Raw genomic sequence first — 23603 nt, 5'->3', positions numbered from 1 at the left:
GCATCAGAGGTAAACCTCAGAAACAGTGCATCCAGAATCCTGGGCACGTAGCTGTGGTTAGAATGCTGGGTAATTATCACCCACTTTAGGGAAGAGGCAATTAAATCAATGACTGGTGTCCATTGGGAAGCTATAAAACACAAGCAGTCCAAAGTGACTGGAGGAGATTGCTTTTGGAATACAGTATCATGTGGGTGAACATAGCAGGAAATTGACCTTGATGGAACTGAAAAAGGTAAGACTGTAAAACCAGCTCACATTATACTGTTGTATGACTAATTTCACTCACTGAGTTTTCCATTCAGAACAACATGTAAACAGTGGAGAGATAGATCAGAATTTAATTAAAATGAGCATGAAACACTCCTGCCTGAAATGTTGCCAAGTCTTTTTTTCAGGATGGTGTTCTGCATTTTCTATTTTTATTTTGAACACTAATAAAGATATCTTAAATGTCAAGAGCTGACCTGTTTTCTCTGTGGCCATCAACTGATGTAACTCTGGGCCTGTTGCTGCTTTCTCATCACTGGAAAGAGTTTCCGTCTTCTCACTGAGAGAGTCCACTGAGGAATCATCGTTTGCAGAGCTGTTGGCATGGTACCCATTCAGTCCGCCTTTTGGTAGGGGCAGATCTGCCTTCTCTCGCAGTCTTTGGGGCCTCCCCTTCTCATCTTTCACTTGTCCATTTGCCTGTTTCGGTTTCCTTTTCCTTTTCTTATTGTGCTGGGTAAAATAATCATTAGTTTTTTTTTCCCCCCAATGCTAACCAAGTAGTGTAAGTTCATACCAATGCACTCAAAAATAAGGATTCCCAACCTTACTGTGAAAGATAGCTGGGAATGCAAGGGTTAATGACTGGCAGTGTAAGGGTTAATAGTATGGTGCTTTTTTTTAGTATGGTTCTCACTGTGAAATGATTTTCAAGGTAAAGAATGATCTCGTTATGGTGTGTTTTAGTTATGTCTAGTTTTAGGTGCAAGTGGGAAGAAGTTTTTTACCTATATCTTGCTATGTTCGAAACATTATGTAAACAATTGCCTGTGAAAAGAGTAGTTTCTCACCTAGCGTTCCCACAAAAAAGGGTATAAAAATACGCTGTAGCCGAGCCTTTTCTGAGTGGGTCTCGGCATAGAGTTAGAGTTACATGGTTACTCTGTCTCTGTATTTTCCCACTCCCACTAGCGAAAGCTAATAAAGCATTTATCGTAAATTCTTTGGTTTTGCTGTTGTCTGATTCTTTCCAGAGGCGTGGGTTGACTTTGACATTACCTTTTTTTTACCTGGCACGTTCCATTCTTTCAAAATCTCCACTGCACTACCTGGCCAAAAACAGAAAACACCAATAAGGGAATGTCAGCATTTCATTATCTAATTATAGTTTCCTTTGGACAGGAACCAAAATTACTCACTTTCTGTTTTCAGAACAGAGTTTGAATGAAATTAAAATAAACACATTAATTTTACAGAATCCTTGACTCTTTGTTTACTTGTTATAATTAATGGCAGAGATTTTCCTTGGAGATGCTCTTTAAAAACTTTAAAACTTTATTTATACAGCACAGTAACAGGTCCTTCCGGCCCAATGAGCCATGTTAACCCACTAACTTGTACGTCTTTGGAATGCGGGAAGAAACCGGAGCACCCGGAGGAAACCCACGCAGTCACAGGGAGAACATACAAACTCTTTACAGACAGTGGTGGGAATTGAACCCTGATTGCTGACGCTGTAATAGCGTCACGCTAACCGCCATGCTACCCTGCGGCCCAATTTTACTAGAATTACAGTGGAAATCCCTTTCACAAGGTTCAGTCGCGGTTCTAGGAATGCCACGGGAATGGAATGGGAGCAGCTCTGAGAAAATTCCAAAGCATTCATGTTTTTGTTTTATTCGGAGCTTGACATATGAACTACAGCATTTCCTCCCAGACCAGGCTTCCTCCATATGACACACATGTCCTTTAACAAAGACATACCTCACATTATTAGATTTCAGAGAGTGATCATGATTCAATGACTTGGCACATAACTTTGACTCAGCTGTTTCAAGACCAATGCAAAAAAAGCACACTTCCATTCTCCTGAGTATAAAGCATAATAATGAGCTACTGCAACCACTTTCTAGCAAGTCTAAAACAATTCTCTGTGCACTTCTCCGGTGATTTAAATATTAGCAATATAACCTCATTAACAGAGGAACACGGATGGAGGCAGTGCATTTATCGTAACGATAGATCCCAGGGTATTTCTCAGCTTGATGACTGAGCTTAGTAGGAACAGGAGGGGCAGCTTTGGCAGAGGTGACCAAAGGATTGATATTAAGGAAGCCTTTCAGAGTTTGGTAGTTTAGAAACTCCCAGAATGGGAAAAAGGTGAATGAAGGTCCTGCCACTGATGCAATAGGGAATGCCAAAACCAAGGTTAAGATCTAGAAGATGCATGGAAGTGACATAAGGTAGAGGTTGACTAAGTGAAATTTTCAAAGTAAAAGTTTTGATGTAGTTATCTGTCATTTATGTTGTGTACTCCATGTATGACTGTACACTACATGATTAGATCACAGACCTGTGATATGCCTGGATATGAACAGCCAGAGCATTCACTGGAATGACTTCACATACACAAAGTCTGAGTGCTCAGCCTTCATAAATAAACCACAACTTTGTTGAATGTTATTGCCAAGTACTTGTTCAGACACAATAGTTTATTTGGACTTGATGCTAAGCTCCACCAAGGCTGCAGACTGATTGGCTGAGCTGAAGTACATTTTGGGAAAGGAGTTATGCAGTGTTGGAGGTGACAATGAAATGAGGAAACTTCAAGTCTGGCACCACTGAGCTGAAAATAATTCTTAACTTAAAATCTAGTTGCTGCATGGAAAACCATGGCAGGGACATGAGGTAGAGGTTGACTAAATGAAATTTTGGTGCAGTCTAGCTGTGGTCTATGTCATATAATCCATGTACAAGTTCGACAGGGATCCAACACCACATGGTAGTTTACAGCGCCAGCGACCCTGGTTCAATTCCAGCCACTGTCTGTAAGGAATTTGTATTTTCTCCCAGTGTCTGCATGGGTTTCCTCCGGGTGCTCTGGTTTCCTCCCACATTCCAAAGACGTATGGGTTAGGAAGTTGTGGGCATGCTATGTTGGCGCCAGAAATGTGGTGACACTAGTGGGCTGCACCCCAGACCACTCTACGCAAAAGGTGCATTTCACTGTGTGTTTCGATATACATGTGACTAATAAAGATATCTTATCTTATCTTAAATGGGAGTGGGGCACTTTTAATGCACATTTGAAAACCAGAGACATGCTTATGGAATGTTGCCATTGCCTATTCTATGACGTGAACTCTTCCTCTTTTTAATTTCCATCATTCACGGGCAATGGGGCCTAAACAGTCCTAAAATTGAACTTTTAAAGAAGTGAATGACTGGTTTTGCTCTGTAATTGATGACAATAAGATGGCAAAAATTGCTGACGTTTTAAAAACCTATTTTGTTAACCAGTCACTAACAGCAGAAGAAACAAAACATTCTCACATTTCAAATTAAAAAGGTAATGTTATCTTTTGGTGGCATCAGGCAGCAAAAGAATCATCTACAAATCTTGTTACCAGAGCGATGTAGTTCAATGTATTCAAAAATACTTGTAAGCCTGAACTAATTGAGACACAAGAGACTGCAGGTGCTGGAATCCAGTGCAACAACCAATGTGTTGGAGGAGCTCAGTGGGTCAAGCAGCGTCTGTGGGAAGAAAAGAATTGTCAATGTTTTGGGTCGAAATGGGTTTCAGGTCCTGGTGCAGGTTTTCAACCCAAAAAGTCGACAATTCCTTTCTTCCCACAGATGCTGCTCAACCCACTGAGTTTCTCCAGCAGATTGTTTGTTAAGCCTGAGCTAATGCCCCAATAACATAAACTTAAATCCCACCAAGACAGCAAGGGAATTTAAAATTAGTAAATTAAATAAATCTGTTTCAGTTTGCCCAAAAAGAAAATTGTCCGAAAAGAAAATCTGTCACCCCTATGCTATGTGACCCATATGTTGCCAAACCCACAGTGATATGGTTGCTTTGAAGTAACCTAGTAGTTCCTCTCTTCATGGGCAACCAGACTTATCAGTAATGCTCAGACTCCATGAATACACAAATCTAAGAAGAGTCAAATGCTTGAAGGTGTTGTCAAACTTAGTAACAATTGGAGAAGTACTTTTCTTACCATCCACAAAGGCCTGCACTGCCTTGTCCACATTGTTGTCAAAGTGTTGAAGCACCAGGACAATTTCATTGTTACTTCTGTTTGGAACCACAGTTCGAACAGCAGTGATCTGGAAGAGAAAACGGGCATTAATAAATAGCTTAGCTCTCCACTTTTGTGATGATGATATACATGGTGAGATCGCTCCCTCTTTTTCTGACCACTTCTTTTTTCGCCTGAAAGACCGGTAAGGATGGTCTAGCTACTGAGTATGGAAAATGAGTAAGTCTAACTTCTCTGCACTGCGTGTGAATCATGAATCTAATTCTATAACGCCATAAATATAAAAGGAAAAGGGAAAGGATGAGGTTTAGTGTAGATAGGTCCAGGTGAAGGGATAGTACCAACAAGGCTCTTGGATGAATCAAATGACCTTTTTCTGTGTTGCTCCTTCTATAAGAGGTTTTGAGGAGCTGATACAGTATCCTCATTATAACAGTCTAGAGACAACATCTTACCACTTAATTAATGATTATTTCAAAGCCCTGCAAGTGCTATGGACAGTCAGTTTGTCCCAGTAATACATAAATACCTCTTGTGGTGAAGATGCCAAAGAAGATGTAGAGATTAAGGTGAGAAATGAAGGTGGATCAAAGCCCACCCATGAGTTGTAGCAGTGGTCCCCCATTTGCCTTTCGTCTGGTCTGGTCCGCTGTTGGACAGCTACGGCTGGGGTCCACCTGTCTAAGTCTACCATGTGCCAGAAATTGCAGCATGCAACAGGCCTGTGGCTTTCCTTCCCAGAGCAGCCTGGTGGTGGAATGTCAGTAGCAATATCTGCTGTGTGGGAACAGGCTTTAGAGCTGCAGCCAGCAGTTGCTCCCTCCCAGGAGAGGAGAGCCACATCAGTTGCATGATCCATCCACAGAGAATAAACATCGGGGCACTGGTGGTGACCCTAACCCTTTGGTTGTCTCACACAGAATGTAGAAAGGTCCTTGGAATTGTCCAGAGGAAGCACATTGATAAGGAGCTGACTGACTTGTCTTCACTAAAGTCATTATGCTTTATTATATGTGAAGTTAGAGACAAGAAATGGCATACTTATTTGATGCTGACATATCCATTTGGTGAACGTTTACAGACTGGGTCACAAAGAGCGGTGACTGTTCTGTCATTTTGCTGGAGACTTGTTGGGGAATGTCTTTTTATTTGATCACAAGCAAGAAAGAGGTAAAGTGGAGTCATACAGAAGACTTCAGTGCTGTGATGTGCCACTACAACTGCTACTGAGGAATCCACTGAGTGCAGGTTATTGTGATGCTCCCACATTGTAGTTCACGGTCCAACAGTAAAGCCAATCTCTAGCCCTCTTTGATGGGTGAGGCTCTGACAGGCACTGAAAGCCCTGAACTCTTGATTTCAATCATGTTCCCAGCGGACCAAAAGGATGCCTGGCTCTTCCCACAGGCAAGGGAGCAAAGAAACTAGTTATGTTTACAAATTCAATGCTAATGGAACCTTTTTACTACTCATGCACAGGCTGCAATTGCCCAGCCTCCAGTGAGCATACATCTTAGGAAGCCTGAAGAAGCAAGGGCCTCAAGGTTCTTCTTGCTTCACAAGGAATCACCAATTGGCTAGCTTCTTGTTTAAATACCACAGCTGGCCACACTCTAGCACAGAGCAATAAAAGATTAGAATTGTCTGTGTCAATCAGATGGTTGCACCGAGGCATAACTGAAGTCACTGAAAGGATATGTGATGACGAATCCATTCTTGGCTTGACCATGGATGAGCAATTGGTGAAGGGTGGCAGTGGGTCAAGCCAGGCGGCTGCACGTTCTCCAATTTAAGGATCTAGTGTTGTGTTCATAGCTGAGGAGGTCGAAATGACTGAGTAAACCAGCTGACACACTTAATTGATAGTGGTTATATGGAGGTGGCAGATATACACGGACCTGTTTTCAAAGAGGGAAAGCAAGGTGATATGTTTGTGTGTGATATAGAAACAAGCCATCTGACACCATGATATCATTATGTGCAGATGTGATTTAAACATCACTTGTTCTCCTCTTGCTGCTGTTTGACCAGAATAAGATACATGCCTCTGTTCTGGAGACACTAACATCGTACAGTGATTATACTAATTAGAGCTTACTGGAATTCCAAACCTCAATATGTGGAAAAGGGTGAATGAAGCAAATATATCTAATGGTCCAAAGTTTGCTCCATTAACGTATTGAATGAGTGCACATCAGCACTACTCTTTTGATGCAGCTTAGTTGTTGGTAAAACACCCCTGTGTATCTAACCTCATAGTTCATAATCCAGCTGTATTTGCTGTACTTCACAAAGATGTTCTTCTGTGGTTATTGTGATCAACAATCTCAATCCAACTGGAGCATGACAGTGTGTGGTTCACTGTGAAGGCTCACTGAACCAATGTGTTAATGCAAAAAATATATCCTAATTCATTCATCTACCCTGGATGTCAGACCATTGAATGGAATGCTTTGTGGATTTAAAGCTTCCATGGAAGGACCATGGACTGTAGAGAAACCTAGAGTGTGACAGGAATTGTTTACCTGCAGAAGAGGACCCAGGTAAACAGTAAGGAGTCTTGGGTTTCAGTCAATGGGTAAGAGAAGCCTGAGATGAGGACATTATGGCGAAGACTGGAGAAATACTCCTAACATTACTGGCCAAAAAGGAAAGTTAAAATAATACCAAAGAAAGCTGTGAAACTTAGCTGTTCTGGCCCAGGTCACACCTCTGATATGTCTGGCTTCACGGAGAATCTGTCTCTGCCCTCCACTCAGACCTCTGAATAAAATCGCAGTTGTGCTTTAATGACATCCTTGGGCCTTTATCTGAAGAAAGACCCTCCCTAAATTCGAAGAAGTATAAATGAATGGCTGCTTCACCTGGAAAGAATGTTTAGATCCGTGGACAGTGGGAAGGGAAGAAGTAAAAGTTCGGGTGTTGCTCAGGAAGGCGCCCTAGGAGGGGGAGTGGTTGGTGGAGATGGAAGAATAGACCAAGGAGTCACAAAGGGAACAGGCCCTTCAGGATGCTGAAAGGGGAGGGGAGGGGAGGATGTGTTGGGTGGTGGAGTCTCATTGGAGGTAGTGGAAATTATTGAAGAAACCAAAGGTAGATTGGCTGACTGCTTTAGTGAACACCTCAGTTCAGTCAGCAAGGACAACCCTGAGCTTCCAGTCTCCTGCAAACTTTAATTTTCCAACCCACTCACACTGACTTTGCTACTCCAATAATGTCCAACATGAGCTTGAGGAACAGCACCTCATCTGTTGCTAAGGTCTTGGGGACTTAATATTTAATACTTCCCGATCTCTCCTTCTCTTTCTTTCTCTCTAGAGACGTATTGTAACTTTCAGTTTCAATTTTCTACATTTTTCATTTGTCTCCAACTGCTGTTTTGTAATATAATTGTGACCTTGCCAACTTTGATCTGCACCCTATCACAGGCAATCCACCTGGTCCCTCCCCCCTTCCCTCTCTCTCTTTCTCTCTCTCTCTCTCTCTGCCACGTAACATACACATGTCCTCCCACTTTTCTGCTTCTGGTGAAGGACATTTGAGATGGAACATTGACTCTTTTTCTCCCCCACTGTTGCGGCTTGAATTGTTGAGCACTTCCAGCATTTTCTCTTTTTGTTTTGGACTTCTAGCAACTGCAGTTTTTGGCTCCCTCCTGCAAATGCTCGATTTAAAATGTAGAATTGTTAACTTGCATTCCTTACGTAACATAATCCTCTTACAATGTTTATTTTTCCAGTCATACCCTTAAACCTGGAGCATTTGTTTGGAGCCCTTACCTTTTCCTTGAACTTTTCCTGAATGTTGGTTTCAGCCATTGCTGCCTTGGTGCTGGTCTTATATCAAATACTGTCTCATCAAACCTGCAAAAAATACAAAGCAAAAAGATCAATATTCTAACTGCCCTCACACCGACCTGTCTGTCCTTGGCCTCCTCCACTGCCAGGGTGAGGCCAAATGCAAACTGGAAGATCTGCAGCTCACATTCTGCTTGGGTAGTCTGCATGAACATTGAACTCAACAATATCAGGTAACCCGCTCCCCCTCTGTCCATATCTCTCTCCTTCTGCTCTACCCAAGTCCTCTCACACACCCAGTTCTTTCCAACTACACCCTGTCCCCACCAGCCCCTATCACTCAGTTTCTATCTCCTCTCCCATCTACTCCATTGGCCCATCACCCACACACTCCTACCACTGGCTCCCCTCCCCCACAGTTCCCACCTGCCCTTTACACCTCCCTTATTTGGTTCCATGCTCTGCCTTCCTTTCCAATCAGATTCCATCACCTGCAGGCCTTTGTTGCCTCCACCCCTCACCTCCCAGCCTCTTTCTCTATTTCCACCCTTCTCTCCCCTACCTGACTCCATCTGTAACTCAACCCCTCCTCATTGGGATCCACCTATTGCTTGCCAGCTCTTGCCCCACTCCTCCCCCTTACCTCTTTATGTTGTCTCTCTCTACTATACTCTTTCAGTCCTGATTAAGAGTCTGAACCCGAATCATCGACTGTCCGTTTCCCTCTACAGATGCTGCCTGACACGTTGAGTTCCTCCAGCAGCTTGTCTTTAGCTCAATATTCTAAGCTTGTGTCTTGATGAACCAACGTAGATAGACTGAAAATTGTTACTGGAGCCAATTAACACAACCAAGAGCTACAAGTTATTAATAATTATATTTGCCTGATTGTCACTTCACTTTAACTGATAAATCTACTCATTGCTGAACATGATCACATCTCTAGCCTATCAATAATAATGATTATTCACATTCTGTTAATGTGCAAGTTTATTAATGAATGTCAGGAAAGTGGTGTAGTGTTCCACAACATCAGTGATTTGCTGTATTCTTAACCAGTGTTGTTTCATTGACTTTACTTTCCAAGCTGTTTCTACCCACTGATTTGGGTAGAACAAGTATGTGTTACCACAATCATTCTCTGTTCACCTTTGTTATATAGACCCTACAATATTCAAGTAATTATCTCACAGTATATACCACTGCTACTCATAACCTTTGCTGGCCACCAGGATTTCATCAGAATGATAGCTAATGGCAAAATCTTGGGCCTAGAGATTAACAATTAAGTTTTAATTGCGTTCACAGCTCAGGTGAAACTAGGGACGGTCTACAAATGCTCCCATTGTCAATAATGCCCACATCTTGTTAATGAATGAATAACAAGAGGTCAGGTTCAAGTTTATTGTCATAGGCATACATACATGGGATATAAATGCCATGACAATTCACTTTCTGCAGCAACAGCACAGTATGTTACAACATGACAAACATAAGTTAACATAAACAAATTAACATAAATTATACATGAATAGTGGGCTGGGTGTTGGGGGTGGAGGGAGATGAAGCAGTGAGGGGTGAGGGGAACTGGATCTTAGACAAGAATCCTGGATGTCTGAGCTTCCCTGCTTGTTCCAGCTCCCCAGAAGACATCTTTTGGCCCCAATTGGATGTCAGCCTGATCCACAGTTGAGCAAAGAGCATTGCACCGTAGACCATAGGACAAGTGGTTCTGACCCCTGACCTGGGAGTTGACCCACAATCACTTTGGCTGCTGGATTTGCTGAGGTCTGGGAAACTATTAGTAAACTAGCATCATTGAAATAGCCAATTTGCCAACTCATCTTTAGGGAGCAGGTCCTCCACCCATGTTATTGTGCTACAATTCAGCTCTGGTTTTAAGTCAAATTGGATCACATTCAGATAATGTGAGAGGAATGTGAATTGAACCTGGTTTTTAAGGTAATGTATTGCGAGCAGAAAATGGCAGTCAGGATACCAATAAGTCGATGAATTTCCAAATCATTTACACAGTTACTGTGTCTAACGCCATTTTTCAGGATGAATCCATCATCCATCTGCTCTTCAACAATGTGGCTCTCTGCCTAACCAAAGTTATATCACTGTCTCAATCCTCCCATTTCTGCAGCAAAGAGAAATTGCTTCTACAAAATCCTCCAGTTAATTGAAATTTGATAGCTCTGTAGTGCCAGAGTGAAGTCTAAGACATTTTTATTGAGAGCCTGGAATTTACCTCTTTCACTCAAGAAGTGCAGAATGCAAATCCAGTGTCACCTCCCTTCATTGTGTATTATTGACTGCACATCTAACAACATTATAGACACTCAAATGGGAATTTCTGCTCAAACCTTTTATTCTGCAGCAGAATGTCTTCCTACATTTCTACTGAATGATCAATAATCCTAGGCATTGATCTCAACATCTCACCATCAAGGCTATGTACATAGAAGGGATGTAGATCACTCCTGGATTCCACCACCAACTGATGCCAGGTCAGAAAGTCTGTTTACAATTCTTCATTCAACCAGGCTTCTCCACTACTCAACAAACCATCTTTTTAACTTCCCCTCTCAAATCTAAACTTTGTCCATCACATTCCCCTTTTTACAGGGAATGTCAAAATCAAGGCCTGTTAGTATATCTTTCAATTATAAAACTTGAACAAAGACATAAACTGGTCCAGATAACTGTTCAGAGATTGCTCACTTGTGTTTTGAGCCTTTTTCCTTAATATTGTCCTCTGTGGCAACAGTGACTTCAAAAAAATTTCAAACATCTGATTGAATTTACAAAACAAATCGGCTTTTACTCCTGTTACTCACAGTAATGAGTCACGGTGCTCCAAGATCACAGTGCACCTGACATGGATTAACATGAATGCCGCTAAGCTTTAATTACATCACAATAAAAGTTTACATGATGTGATTAAGACTTCACCAGCCTTTTCATTTGGCTGAAATCTTGGCCTGCTGAAAAACCTGGAAAACAAAAGCAAGAGCTCAACTAGAAAAAAAACTATCAGATGCACTGAGTTATGCTGGGAACAGCAGCACACTGAACTAGGGAAAATCATGGAAGAAATTGATATTATCCTTGTATTATTGTTAGATACCCGCCATTCTAAAGCAACGGGTCATATTGCCCCTGGCTATCTCTCCAGGGCAACTCTCTCTATAGCTGTCCATTTTTCTATAAATAAGTGAGTATCTTTATTAATTATCATTGCTTTCATGATAATACCATATCAATGGGAAGAAATTAATGTTCAAGATATATAACCAGTGTTAAAAGAAGTGCTGTTGGAGATCAGATATTTGTATGTTTAATGGAAAAGAATAAAAGATTTGACAGATTTTGTGACAATGGCAAGAATCATCTTTGTTTTCTTTTTACAGATCCTATTTTTGTTCCTCTGTTCCACAGTGCAGGAGCTTCATTTCATATTGAATGATAGCAACTATAAATAACCCACAAAGCTCAGCACATGAAATGATAGACAATGTCTGGTCTTTATATGAATATAAACATCTGGATTTGTATTACACCAGAATCTTTATATCAAATTCATACCACTCAAAGCTTGATCTTCCTGAGAACTTCAATGCATGGAACACATGAACTCAAAGGCTACGTTATCAGCAAGACTACCCAGCTATTTAAGTGATTCTGTGCAAAAGCTACAGCACTATATTGACTCCAGTATGATGCAAATTTTTTTGTTGTAAATTTTATTTACAGCGTGGTAACAGGCCCTTCCGGCCCAACGAGTCTGCGCCGCCCATTTTAAACCCATATTAACCTACCCTTACGTCTTTGGAATGTGGGAGGAAACTGGAGCACCCGAAGGAAACCCACACAGACACAGGAGAACGTACAAACTCCTTACAGACAGCGACAGGAATCGAACCCCAATCGCTGGCGCTGTAATAGCGTTGCACTAACCGCTACGCTACGGCGCCCACGCTACCGTGCAGACCAGATGAAGGGTCTCAACCCGAAATGTCGATTGTCCATTTCCATCCACAGATGCTGCCTGACCAACTGAGTTCCTCCAGTAGCTTGTTTTTTGACTCTAGTATTATCATTTCTATCAAAAGGTCAATGGCCAACAGTATTCATTCTGGATCTTACCCTAACTGATTTGTAATCATTAATCAATGTTATCCCTTCCCCTCCCACAAAGAGCCTGCCCAGTAGCTTTAAATATATTTAACATGGGAGGCCCGGCTCTGTAAAATGGCAACTCCATTCTTCCAAACCTCTGAAAAAGGCATGCATGTCTGAACCACTGCAGCCCACTCTTCCTTGCAGCCCAGCGATGTAACAAAAGCAGGCAGTATTTTGAAGATACAGATTAATTTTATCGGAAGGATCATTTGCATCGAAAAGTCATTAGTCCGAAATGTTCACTCTCACTCTTCACATTTCCTACCTAACCTACACAGAGTTTTCTGATTATATTTTTAATTTGTATTGTACTTATTAAAATGTGGTCATTCAATACCTAGACTATGAAATTTACTTCACAGTCTACTGTGAACTTTGTTTGAGTACAATGGACAACAATTTGTCTCCAAATTGCTATGGAACATGCAATGCATGGAGTTGTAATTTCCACCCTCCGCCATATTGATAAGAGTAGTGAAACATTCGTATGCTGGATGTGTGTAGAAAAGGCAAACTGTTGTGTAAGGCTGATTTGACACAGTGCTGCCAAATACAGACTGCAATGATGCAACTAATGCTATTTGTTCAACGTACATGCAGGAATCTGTGTTTATCAGCAGGGAAAACCACTTTCTACAACCTGACCATAATCCAACTGCACTATTTAAAGGAACATCAAATACTTGTATGCTTCTGTTGATTGATTTATGGTTTCCTGGTTGAAGCAAGTTACAGGTCAAGCATTTCCCAGACCTCACAGAAGTCTGCAGTCTATGTTGAGTGGCTCATGGTAGGGAGTGATTGTTGACTTCAAGCATTAATAGAATGCTCAAAAAGCTGGAGGAACTCAGTGGGTCAGGCAGCATCAACAGAAGGAAACAGACAGTCAATGTCTTGGGTTGGGACCCTTAATCTGAATTAACTCTAGTATGATCCAGTCCAGATGAAGGGTCTCGACCCGAAATATCGACTGTCCGTTTCCCTCCATAAATCTGAAGCAGACTATCTGTAGCCTTGGAGATCTATTGACCTGATATGAGATTTCCTTCCTTGATTTTACATGTGCCTGGAGGTTGTCATGACCTCTGTGAGTAGAAAACCACTCCCTCCCTCCCAAACTTTCCACCAAACTCTCCAATCCTGCATCAGACAGCCAAAATCATGATAACCGGGGACTTTGTGCAAATCCTGCAGCGGTCCTGCAGAGGCGATGGCAAGTGATCTCAGTACCTGCTTCTCAGACCTACCCAATGTGGACCGTCAGTATTAGCGTTAAGTCCACCAAGGTCAGGTACATGATATTAATCTTGACTCAGTCTCTCCTTCCCCTTCCCCAACACTCCAAGTGCATCATGGTGACATTTGTTTAGCTTTCCATATCAGCTCCACAACCTGTTGAGGGAAGCTGCCCTTTGTTGTTGTGAAGCTAAAAATGAGGACGACATTTATCACTTTGTGGTGGCCACATGCATACACCACCAGGGGTCTGCTGGGACAAACAACAAGAACCTTACCAGAGAGACCCACTCACAAAACCTCACATGTAATGTACCATTGCTTGTGTAATCTCACCCTGGCCCTCCCTATCCCAATTAAATTGTAGCAAGATCTGCTTCAGTTGCATTGAATCCATGATACACAAGTACACAGGATCAAGACAACAATATTAAAATTGAAATTACTGTCCTTTATTGATCAGCGTTTATTCCTGCAGATATATAAAACCTGATGCACTATGTCCCAGCAGAGACAATCCCAAACCTCTGGGCACGGATGAGAAGCAGTAGGATGTACTGAGATCAACTTGTGCACTCAGCTGCAAAGAACAGTTTGATGACAGCATGGAGCTGATTGCACAAAGACAGCAGTCTAGTTCCTCTATATCCCTCTCTGTCACTAAAGGCAGCATAAGGAGATCTTAGTGCTTATATGGGACTACTCCCTCAATGATCCCATGTTATAGCCCGGGAGATTCCCTACCCAACCCTACCTCCACCACCTCTCACCCTGGTTACATTTCAATCAAAATCTCATCAGGTATACATCAGTTTCTGAATGCACCAGGAATGTTACAGGTTTGTGTTGGTTCTGCAGTCACATCAGAGGTGGGAATACGACAGTTGATCTCACTGGATTGGGATACTGGGGGAAAGGAAAGACTCCCGCTTCCCGATAGTCATTTAGTCACTCCTATGGCTCTGGCTCTCAAAATCCTTGTCTTTTTCACCAACCCTTCCATGGCCATGGAGTTCCATTGTAACTCCATAATGTCTCAATGTCTGGGTCCATGACTGCTCTTCTGGTTTTGGTCTGCTGGGCACACCACCCTATTTCTGCCCGCTGTCACAAAGCCTTTTGTCATCTTTGCTTTCTCCCTTCCCCCATTCAGGAACACCCACCCCAATCCCTTCCATCTTATGAAATCTCCATCCCTCCTCATCAACCTCCTTAACATCTACCCCTTTGATGTGCTCTCCATATCATACAACCTCCCCCAACACCAATAATCTTATCATTGCTTGGCTAACTTATAATTTAATGCACTTTCGGCTAATTTTGCTACGTTACCCAAGTACCAGAATATAACCTGGTGCTGTTAAAAGTATTCATGAACAGACATCAGTGAAGGATGGGACTAGATTTAATTGTGATCGAGGAACCTGGCATCTAGTTGCCTAGCTTTTTATTTGAAGAATAGCCACTTGCTTAGGGTGACTAAAGCCACCATGACTTCACACTGTGGATTAAAACTGGAAATGATAAAAATTTAGTAGAATAATTAATGGTGCTGATATTCTGATTTATGCTCATAGTTATTCATGACTGGCAGAAAATTCAGGTGGATCGTTCAGATATAACAAGGGTATGGATGAAGGCTTTCACAAGAGGTAAGCTGAGGCTGGGCAGAAGTGGGTTACGCGACGAAGGATATAGGTCATTGGCAGAGGAGTCGATACCCAGTCAGAATCTCAAATTGGCTCAAATAGATCTCCAAGGCCACAGATAGTCTAAGATAGATAGACTTAGATAGATCAAGGGACCCAATGGCTAGGGAACGGAGTTTGTGGCAGGGTCCAAACACCTTCCCAAATTTAGTTGGATGAAATTCCTGCTGAAAACATACTGGATAACAGAAAAGAAATATGACAAATTAGGGACCCGACAGATGGAGGCAGTAGAGCAGGACAATCCTCTCAACATCTTGGACAACAATCAACTTGTCATTCAAGAACCAAAACAGATCATCTGATGTGGTTCCACAAGGTGTACATATTTGATGCTGCATTTCCTATATTAAAACAAGAACTACACTTCAAATATTTTAACTTGTTGTAAGCAGCTTAGGGCAATTTTAGAATGACAAGGCAAAAAAAAGTTATGGAGAAAATCCAAGCAAATAAATTCAGTTTTTCAAGAGAATTGATAATTATCAGAGGACCAAAATTTTAAAAGTAATTGTTTAAAGGTTTAAGCACATTGTTGATGGTGCTTAAACCCTTGGTTTAGTAACTATGGTGGTGCTCCGGTTTCCTCCCACATTCCAAAGATGTACAGGTTAGGAAGCTGTGGGCATGCTATGTTGGCGCCGGAAGCGTGGCGACACTTGAGGGCTGCCCCCTGAACATTCTACGCAAAAGATGTATTTCACTGTGTTTCGATGTACATGTGACTGATAAAGATATTTTAAAAAATTAATTAATCCAGCTCATTTTGCTCAAGTCGGAATGTATTCACTGTGGAACCAGGGCTACCCTGACCTGAGAGGAACTTTGACAAAGTTCCAACTCGGCCCGTTACCTGATGAGCCAAAGGGCTATTGGCCACTGCATGGCTTTTTTCTGTTGTTAACAACCATTTGTACCAAGAGATTTTGTTTGGACACTTATCTATGCACAAAGGGGCGGTTTGACTGGAGACATTTGAAATTCTCCCTGGCTTTCTGCAGCTATTAAACCAAGAATATGTATCTAAATTGCTAATCTCTTCGGTTCATTTCCCAACTACCGGCTGGCTGCTTAATTCTGGAAATGTTCCAAATGTTTTTGGAATTTGAATTAGAAGCCTGGCTGCATTTGAAGATTCAAACTCATTATCAGAGTCTTAACACTTTTCAAATGTATTGCACAAAGCAGTGCATTTCAGCATTGAATATATTTATCTAGACAGGGGAAGCCTCACTACAATGCACCCATTTAGAAATTAGTTGCAAAGAAGCAGAGATTAAAGTCACATATTTTGTATAAATAGTGAGCTCCAATGAGATTGATGTGGGGAATTAACTGCTATTAGAAGACTGGAAGAGTGATGACAACAGTTGTCAATTGCTTCCTATGCCTGCAAAGCAAAGAGCATCAACTTAATACAAATTACTGCTCTAAGGTTTCTGGAACTTCATGCAGAGACACCGGCAATACTGGAAATCGTGCCTGAGTCACCTCTCAATGGTGTCCTGCACAGTAGCCTTTGACCTTTGTTTGGGCTTCTCATAACAAGAACAGTTTTTAATAAGAGTTTTAAGAATGCAATCAGAACCAGATGAAGCGAAGAGATTTTGTATGGAGAAAATTGTACCGGAAAAAATCCATCTTTTCTTCAAATGAGAGGAAATTAAGAAAAAGAATCAGCTAAAAGTTAATGTGGCATTGAAGTAATAATGGCATTTTATTCATATTTTCCATGGTTGGACAACTGAAATGCCATTAAATGGAGATTGCTGATGAGCAGTGACTTTTGGGGGTCCAGATGTCAGGTAGAAGAGATTAAGAAAGAACCTCTCTGGATTAGTGCCAATGAAGACTTCATTAAAGGTTTTAGTTTGTGCTATCTTCTTAATTCAAACACAAAATGTAATAATAGAACAGTACGACATGAAAGCTTCCAATTGTGAGGAAGAAAGTCTGCAAGAATAAAATTGCTATAAGTTGAGGATTGTACAAATGATAAAAACTTTAACTTTCAATGTAATTCTTCACTTTTTCCAATTATTTATTTTGTTCACGCTATTTGAGCTTTCAAACTATTTAATACTGATGAGATTATGTAGTCTTGTTGAAACATTATGCAGTCAAGCAATTTAAAAATCCCCTAGTACTTTGGTTGGGCTATAAAGCACACAACGTAAAGTGATCTAATGTGAAAGAAATAACTTGCATTTATAAAGCTCTTTATCACTGGCACATAGCAAGTAGCAGCCATTGAAAGACTGCTGAAATGAAGTCACTATTGTTATGCAGAGAGCTCCGGTAGACAATTTTGTGCTTAGCAAAATCACATAAACAGACAAGAAGATAAATGACCCACTGATCTTCTTGGGTGGTAGGGTCTGACCACAGACGAGGATAACTCTTTGAATAGTGTTGTACAATTCCTTACATTATGTCAGCAGTGAGACCGGTGAGATCTTAGTTTAGCACTAAACCAAAAAAATGGTTTCTCCAACAATGCAGCTCTCTCTCTCAATATTACATTGTAGTATTAGTCAAGACAATGGGAACAAAGGTTCAGGTGAGACTAGAACCCACAAATTTCAGATGGAAGATTGTTACGATTTGAGCCAAGCTGTAAAAACAGAAAATCAAAAGGGAGGCAACATTCTGTTCAATTGTTGTGAGGGAAGATTTTCCTTTGTATTTTCTATATAACAAAAAAAATGACAAAACGAATTAGACTGTAATGATGTAATGGCACAAAAGTAACAAACATCACAGAAAAGAATCCTTTGGGAAAGAGTGATCATAACATGATAGAATTACACTTAAAGTTTGAGAGTAAAAAACTTAAGCCTGAAACTTGTGTCACATTTAAATAAAGGCATTTACAAAAGTCTGAAGGCAGAGCTGGCTAAAGTGGACTGTGAAAATAGAATAAAGGCCAGATGGTAGAGAAGCAGTGGCTGACATTTATGTCATTTTTTTGTAATTCTCAACATACGGCACGGTAGCATAGCGGTTAGCATGACGCTATTACAGCGCCAGCGATTGGGGTTTGATTCCCGTCGCTGTCTGTAAGGAGTTTGTACGTTCTCCCGTGTCTGCGTGGGTTTCCTCCGGGTGCTCGGGTTTCATCCCACGTTGCAAAGACGTACGGGTAGGTTAATTTGGGTTTTAAAAAAATGGGCGGCGCGGACTCGTTGGGCTGGAAGAACCTGTTACCATGCTGTAAATAAAATTAAATTATTAATATACATATTCCATTAAGAAATAAAAATTAGGAGTAAGATGAACCATCTGTGGCAGCTAACAAAATTAAGAAAAAGCATACAATGTTGCAAAGATGAGTGACAGTGCAAAATATTAGTTAAATTTTGGAAATTATGAAAAAGAAATAGATGGAATACATAGGTTTATGAAATTAAACTAACAAGAAATATTAAAAGAAACAGTAAGAGTTTCTACAAGTATATACAAAGGAAGCAAGCAGCTAAGATACAGAGGACAAGACTGGGGAATTTGTAATGGGGCACAACGAAATGTCAAATACTTCAGAAGAACATTTCTATCTGTCTTCATTGTAGAAGGCAGTAAAGGCAATCTAATAATAGTAGAAATTCAGGGTGCAAAAGTAATGGAGAAACATAAAACAATAGTTATCACCAGAGAAAAAGTACTAGGTAAACAGCATCTGTGGAAAGAGAAACAAAGTTAGCATATGCAGGTGCACTGATAAAGGATCATTGACCTGAATTACTTCTAATTCTCCCTGTACAGATGCTGCTTGACTGCTGAGTATCCCTAGCACTTATTGTTTTTATTTCAGATTTCCAGCATCTGCACTTCTTGCTCTTCAAGCTTCTCCCCCACCCACCCCCCTCCCTTCCCCCTGGAGTGGAAGTCATTTGCCAGGGGTCATGGGAAGCTGTTCAGCCTTCACTCCAGAGGTCACTCCACCTTCAATCAATGACCTACAGTACATGATTGATACTTGCTTTTGTGCATGTTCAGTGGCCAAGTCATTGTCAACTTATTCACAGAGGCAATTGAGAATGAGGGACTGGGTCTGATACTTAACATCCAAAAAAAATCTATCAACCTACCCCTGATGTACAACACTGGCCTCCAAGGATAAAAATTCCATAATGGAATGCTGAAAAATGTGGATCATTTCCTACATCATGGGATCCACGTTTCAATGAAGGCAGATTTTAATGTTGAAACTCACCATAGCCTTCAGTGCTGTCCTGGCTCTGTGTGACCTACTGTGCAATGACAGAGGTGGCCTTCTCTGTGCTCTCAGTTAACTTGTGCATTCAGTCTGTTCAACAATGGGCCAATCTTCTCACTGTGCATCCCCAGAATTCCCCGAACGCTTCCTCTTAGGATCCTCACCTGCATTCTCCAGGCCCCTACAACTGTGTGAAGTTCTCGCTGGAGAAGTAGCGCTAGAGTGTACCTGCCTGACTGCAGCCCACTAGTTCCAGGTAACTCCCCTCATGAATGGTGTCCCTCTAATCTACCAGTACACGCAGGGATGGACACCATGACACGGGGTACCTCTGACCACCACATCAGCTACTGGTTCTTCATCTTTGGTGTCCTCCTCCCACTCCACCTGCTCAATCTTCCTCCTCGGCATGGACCCAGAATGAGTCCCTCTCCCTCTGAGCCCGCAATGATAAAGGCAGAAACAATAATGGGTAATACTGCATCCATGGTCCCTTTGTGAAAGTGCCTGCATGCTCTTTAGACAGAGGGGACATTCTGATGAAAGAGTAAACAATGGAGGTACCTTCCCACCATGGAGATTGTGGGCCTGCTTTATCGAGCCTGGGAAATGGGGCTCGGCTGCCCTAGAGTCCGTCAGGTGCAGGGTGTTCTCCTCTAGACTCGTCAGTCTTATAGACTGAGGGGTCCCCCTTCCTAATCCCCCCCCCAACCCCCTCCCTAGCTGGGGTGATATGTAACAGCTGTGTGCATCCTTGGCCTGAGTTACAAATGGGGAAGTTAGTGAGGTGGATCCATGATATGGGTGCCTCACACAATGAACATGCGTGTCACAGTCGGGCTGCCAGTGAGAGTGAAGGGAGCTCCTGGATTCAAAAAAAAGCACAACTAGGAATCACTGTCTTCATTCACGAGCCTTTGGCAACCTTTAAAACCAGCACTAGCGTATGTGCAAAGCTATTTAAACACTCTGACTTTGGAGCAAATTAATGTCAAGGTTATGCGAGCTAAATTTCAGACTGTTGTTTCAAATTTCTAGAATTTTCATTTGGTCATTCCTTTTCTCCATCATTTATGCTGTCAGAATGTATGGACAGACTTTTGTGCTATTTTGAGTGTCTTGGTTACTTATATTTGTATTGTCTTCCTACTTACTTCTCCAATACGGTTGTTAATATGTTCATTTGATCTATAAACAAGCTTCATCCAGACTTGTATGTACAAGAGTACTTCACCACTGCAGTAAAGGCTCAGATGGATTTTTTTGCAATAGTCCAATAGCAGTGGAGAATGTTTGTCTCTTTCCGCAGCCAATGCTCTCAGTTACAAGAAGTGGTTTGGAGACAGAAACTTCCTAATCCAAAACAGAAAATGCTGAATGCACTGTGCAAGTAGCATTGGTGGAGAGAAGGAGAATCAATGTTTCTGGTCAAAGACACTTTATCAGAACTGGTGGAGTGAGAAAAACCCTGTCCTTTAATTTGCAGAGAGTTGAGGGGTGGGGGTGGGATGGGATGGGGAACAGAGCGAATGGCTGTGTTTGGACACAGACCAAAATTGTCAAGGTAACAATTACCTTAAAAGCTGACAATTAGAAAAAGGGATGATTGGAGCAGAAAGATACAGCCATATCTGTGGAGGAACAGAAAATAATTATATGAGCTTGTTAAATTCAAGATGAAATCTCAAAAGCTGCAGTGTGCCCTGGCAGCAGGTGGTCAGCAAAGAATGGAGAATGTAATCTTTGGAAAACTTGCTCTATGTATCTCACAACTCAAGATATAGCTCTATGTGAAAAATAGTAATTTCTTAACCAACTTCAAAGGAAACAGCATATTGAGATTTTATATATTTTGTTCAGTTCCCTTTCAGCCATAGTTAAGGGTATTACTCTGGCTAGTGTGGATTGCCAAGAGTTCAGAGTACACACCAGACTTTTTTTGACTCTTACATGACCTTCCAGGAAGATACCATGAAAACCATCAACAAGTTTGTATGTTTTGCCCTTAAGAATATGCTAAGAGTTGGAAATGCAAATTCAAATTTGCTCACATGATCTTTCAGAGATAAACACAAATACTTGTAATATACCTCATCAATAACATAGATAGCAGTGGTAGGTCAAAGTAGATGCCTTACCATCACACCTAAATGTCCACATCTGCAATATCGACTATGTTTAAGTGGATTTTATACATGTTTACTCCAATTCTTCAGTGAGGTAATACATCTTAAAACACAAATAATTAATAAGCAGATTTAAAATGGACAGTGTTTACAATTGCTGAATGTTGCAATTCTCATTGTGCATTCCAAAGATAACATAAAGAAAAATTATGTCAGGTTGCTTGTTGTTGTAGGTAGTAGGGTACTTGCTTTATTACCAAAAGGTCACTTACACCTGCCTCAGTTTTACAGTTTGGATAAGGTTAGCTGACTGTGCCAATGAAAGTGGTAACGCAGTAACTTCACAAGGTAATAATTTACCAACTGACATCAAGAATTGGATTGTATGGTTAAAGACTATAGTTCTACATTACTAAACTTTGTGCTTTCCAAATGAACTTCCTTTTATAATTTAATTATCAGTATTACTGAAATCACCACTTTAACTTTCAGTCAGTGAAGGTTGCCCAAGTCTGACAACTCGTAGCTGATACGAAGAACAAAAAGGTCAGTGAGGGCTGGGCTAATCAGAAAGAGCAGAAGAAATGTTTGTAAGAAGCTGTCAGCATAGTTTGGTCAAACCAGAAGGATGGGACTATACAATCTAATTAGCTGAAGTGCATTACAGATGTATGACCTTGTCGCTGGCAATATGAAGGGCTTCTGCATACTTGAGAACAAGTATATGGGTGTCCTGTACCACGGACTTTGATCATTCACCTATTTCTCTCAATTCACAATGCTTATGTTCCCCACAGCTCTGATTCACAAGAGGGACAAAGCCTACTTGTTGATCCCTGGCATAATCAACAGCACTGGTGTGGATTTATTTATGAAATTCTGCTTTAGGAACTCTTTATTCCCAAATTATCCTGAGGTAGTCTTTCTTATAGCAACATCTGTTTTATGTTATATTTTCCAGTCAGCCAGCACTATCAGCAGTAAATTATGAAATAAGAATCTAGATCCTTTAAAAGAGATTATACCATATTCCTTTGGGGTAGGTCATTATTTATTCCTCCTCCATTTCGATTTCTTCTCTATAATGCAAAAGCTGGTTCTTTCTGGACTGGACTCAAAAATTGTTCTAGTGCTGTGTCTGAATTTAACACCTTTCTGGATTTTCTCAAATGGTAATATCACAGGAAACTGCCCCATTATAAAACCACCTCTGTTTGATGAGGCATTAGAATGTATTTTTTCCACTGATGCAAATGGCTAAAAACACTCGATTTAAAATATTTGATTTAAGTTTGGGTCATTCTGAATGCATAACAAAACCCTTGTCTGAAACTCAAATGGCTAATCATTACAACATCATTCATGGTACCAAGTCTAAAAATGGAAAGATCCACACAATGCCTCTTATGAGTTCACATCCTGGATTAGTTAAAGGTTACCAAGGGAAGGAATTTGGCATACTGTATGTCTAGCACATCTCACCAAAACAGTGACTTTTATTGAGGAAAGACAGATATCCCATTGAATGACAAGCGCTGTATGCCACTTCTGGAGATCACAGTATCCCAAGTTCTGACTGTCAGCAAGATGGATGTGGGGCATAACATAAGCTGCAGATAAAGTGCCAGCATTTACCCTTTCTCCATTAGCTTCTTGGAGTAGTTGGTTACCCTCTGCCTGTAAAAGAGTGAATGCCAATTACCCCTTGAAAAGCCTGGCTCTAATTTTCAGACTGGGACCCTTACATTACGAATGAGTAGAAATAGTTTCTCTCTCTTGACCCCATCAGTTCCCCTCAATGTCTTGAAATCTTCAATTATTTCACTTCTTAATCTTCCAAATTCCAGAGAATGCATCCATGTTGTGTATAATTTCTCCTCGCAAATTAACCCATGAAGACCAGGCATCACCATTATGTGAGTGGTGTGTAATTCTGTGTAATTAAATATTCTTACCTTGGTAAAGATAGCATTCTGCCTGCACCCAGCCAAATCAATCAGAAAAAGTAAGAACAAATATCGTTCCTGTCAGAGTGCCATCAAAATGTCATGTCGTCAGATGTCGTCCAA

The 23603-nt window shown here is 41.1% G+C and overlaps 1 protein-coding gene across 5 annotated transcripts in view; it reads right to left on the bottom strand.

Annotated features, from left to right (window-relative positions):
• Positions 1-23603, bottom strand: part of LOC127573397 (spermatogenesis-associated serine-rich protein 2-like) — a 97391-nt gene that overhangs the window by 64534 nt on the left and 9254 nt on the right. For 3 of the 5 annotated variants that reach the window (XM_052021607.1, XM_052021588.1, XM_052021622.1), the window contains exons 2-5: positions 8042-8125; positions 4221-4329; positions 1270-1319; positions 468-723 (exon numbers count right to left, since the gene is read on the bottom strand). In XM_052021607.1, coding sequence (XP_051877567.1) covers positions 468-723; positions 1270-1319; positions 4221-4329; positions 8042-8080 — 454 coding nt within the window. In that variant the 5' untranslated portion in view covers positions 8081-8125. Of the gene's footprint in view, positions 1-467; positions 724-1269; positions 1320-4220; positions 4330-8041; positions 8126-10902; positions 10946-11883; positions 11968-23603 lie in introns of those variants that run through there. The other 2 variants (XM_052021613.1, XM_052021597.1) reach the window with 2 other exon arrangements.

The sequence above is a fragment of the Pristis pectinata genome, chromosome 1 (genome assembly GCF_009764475.1).
Source record: "Pristis pectinata isolate sPriPec2 chromosome 1, sPriPec2.1.pri, whole genome shotgun sequence".
In the NCBI taxonomy this organism is placed as follows: domain Eukaryota; kingdom Metazoa; phylum Chordata; class Chondrichthyes; order Rhinopristiformes; family Pristidae; genus Pristis; species Pristis pectinata.
This window is presented reverse-complemented; position numbering and strand designations above follow the sequence as displayed.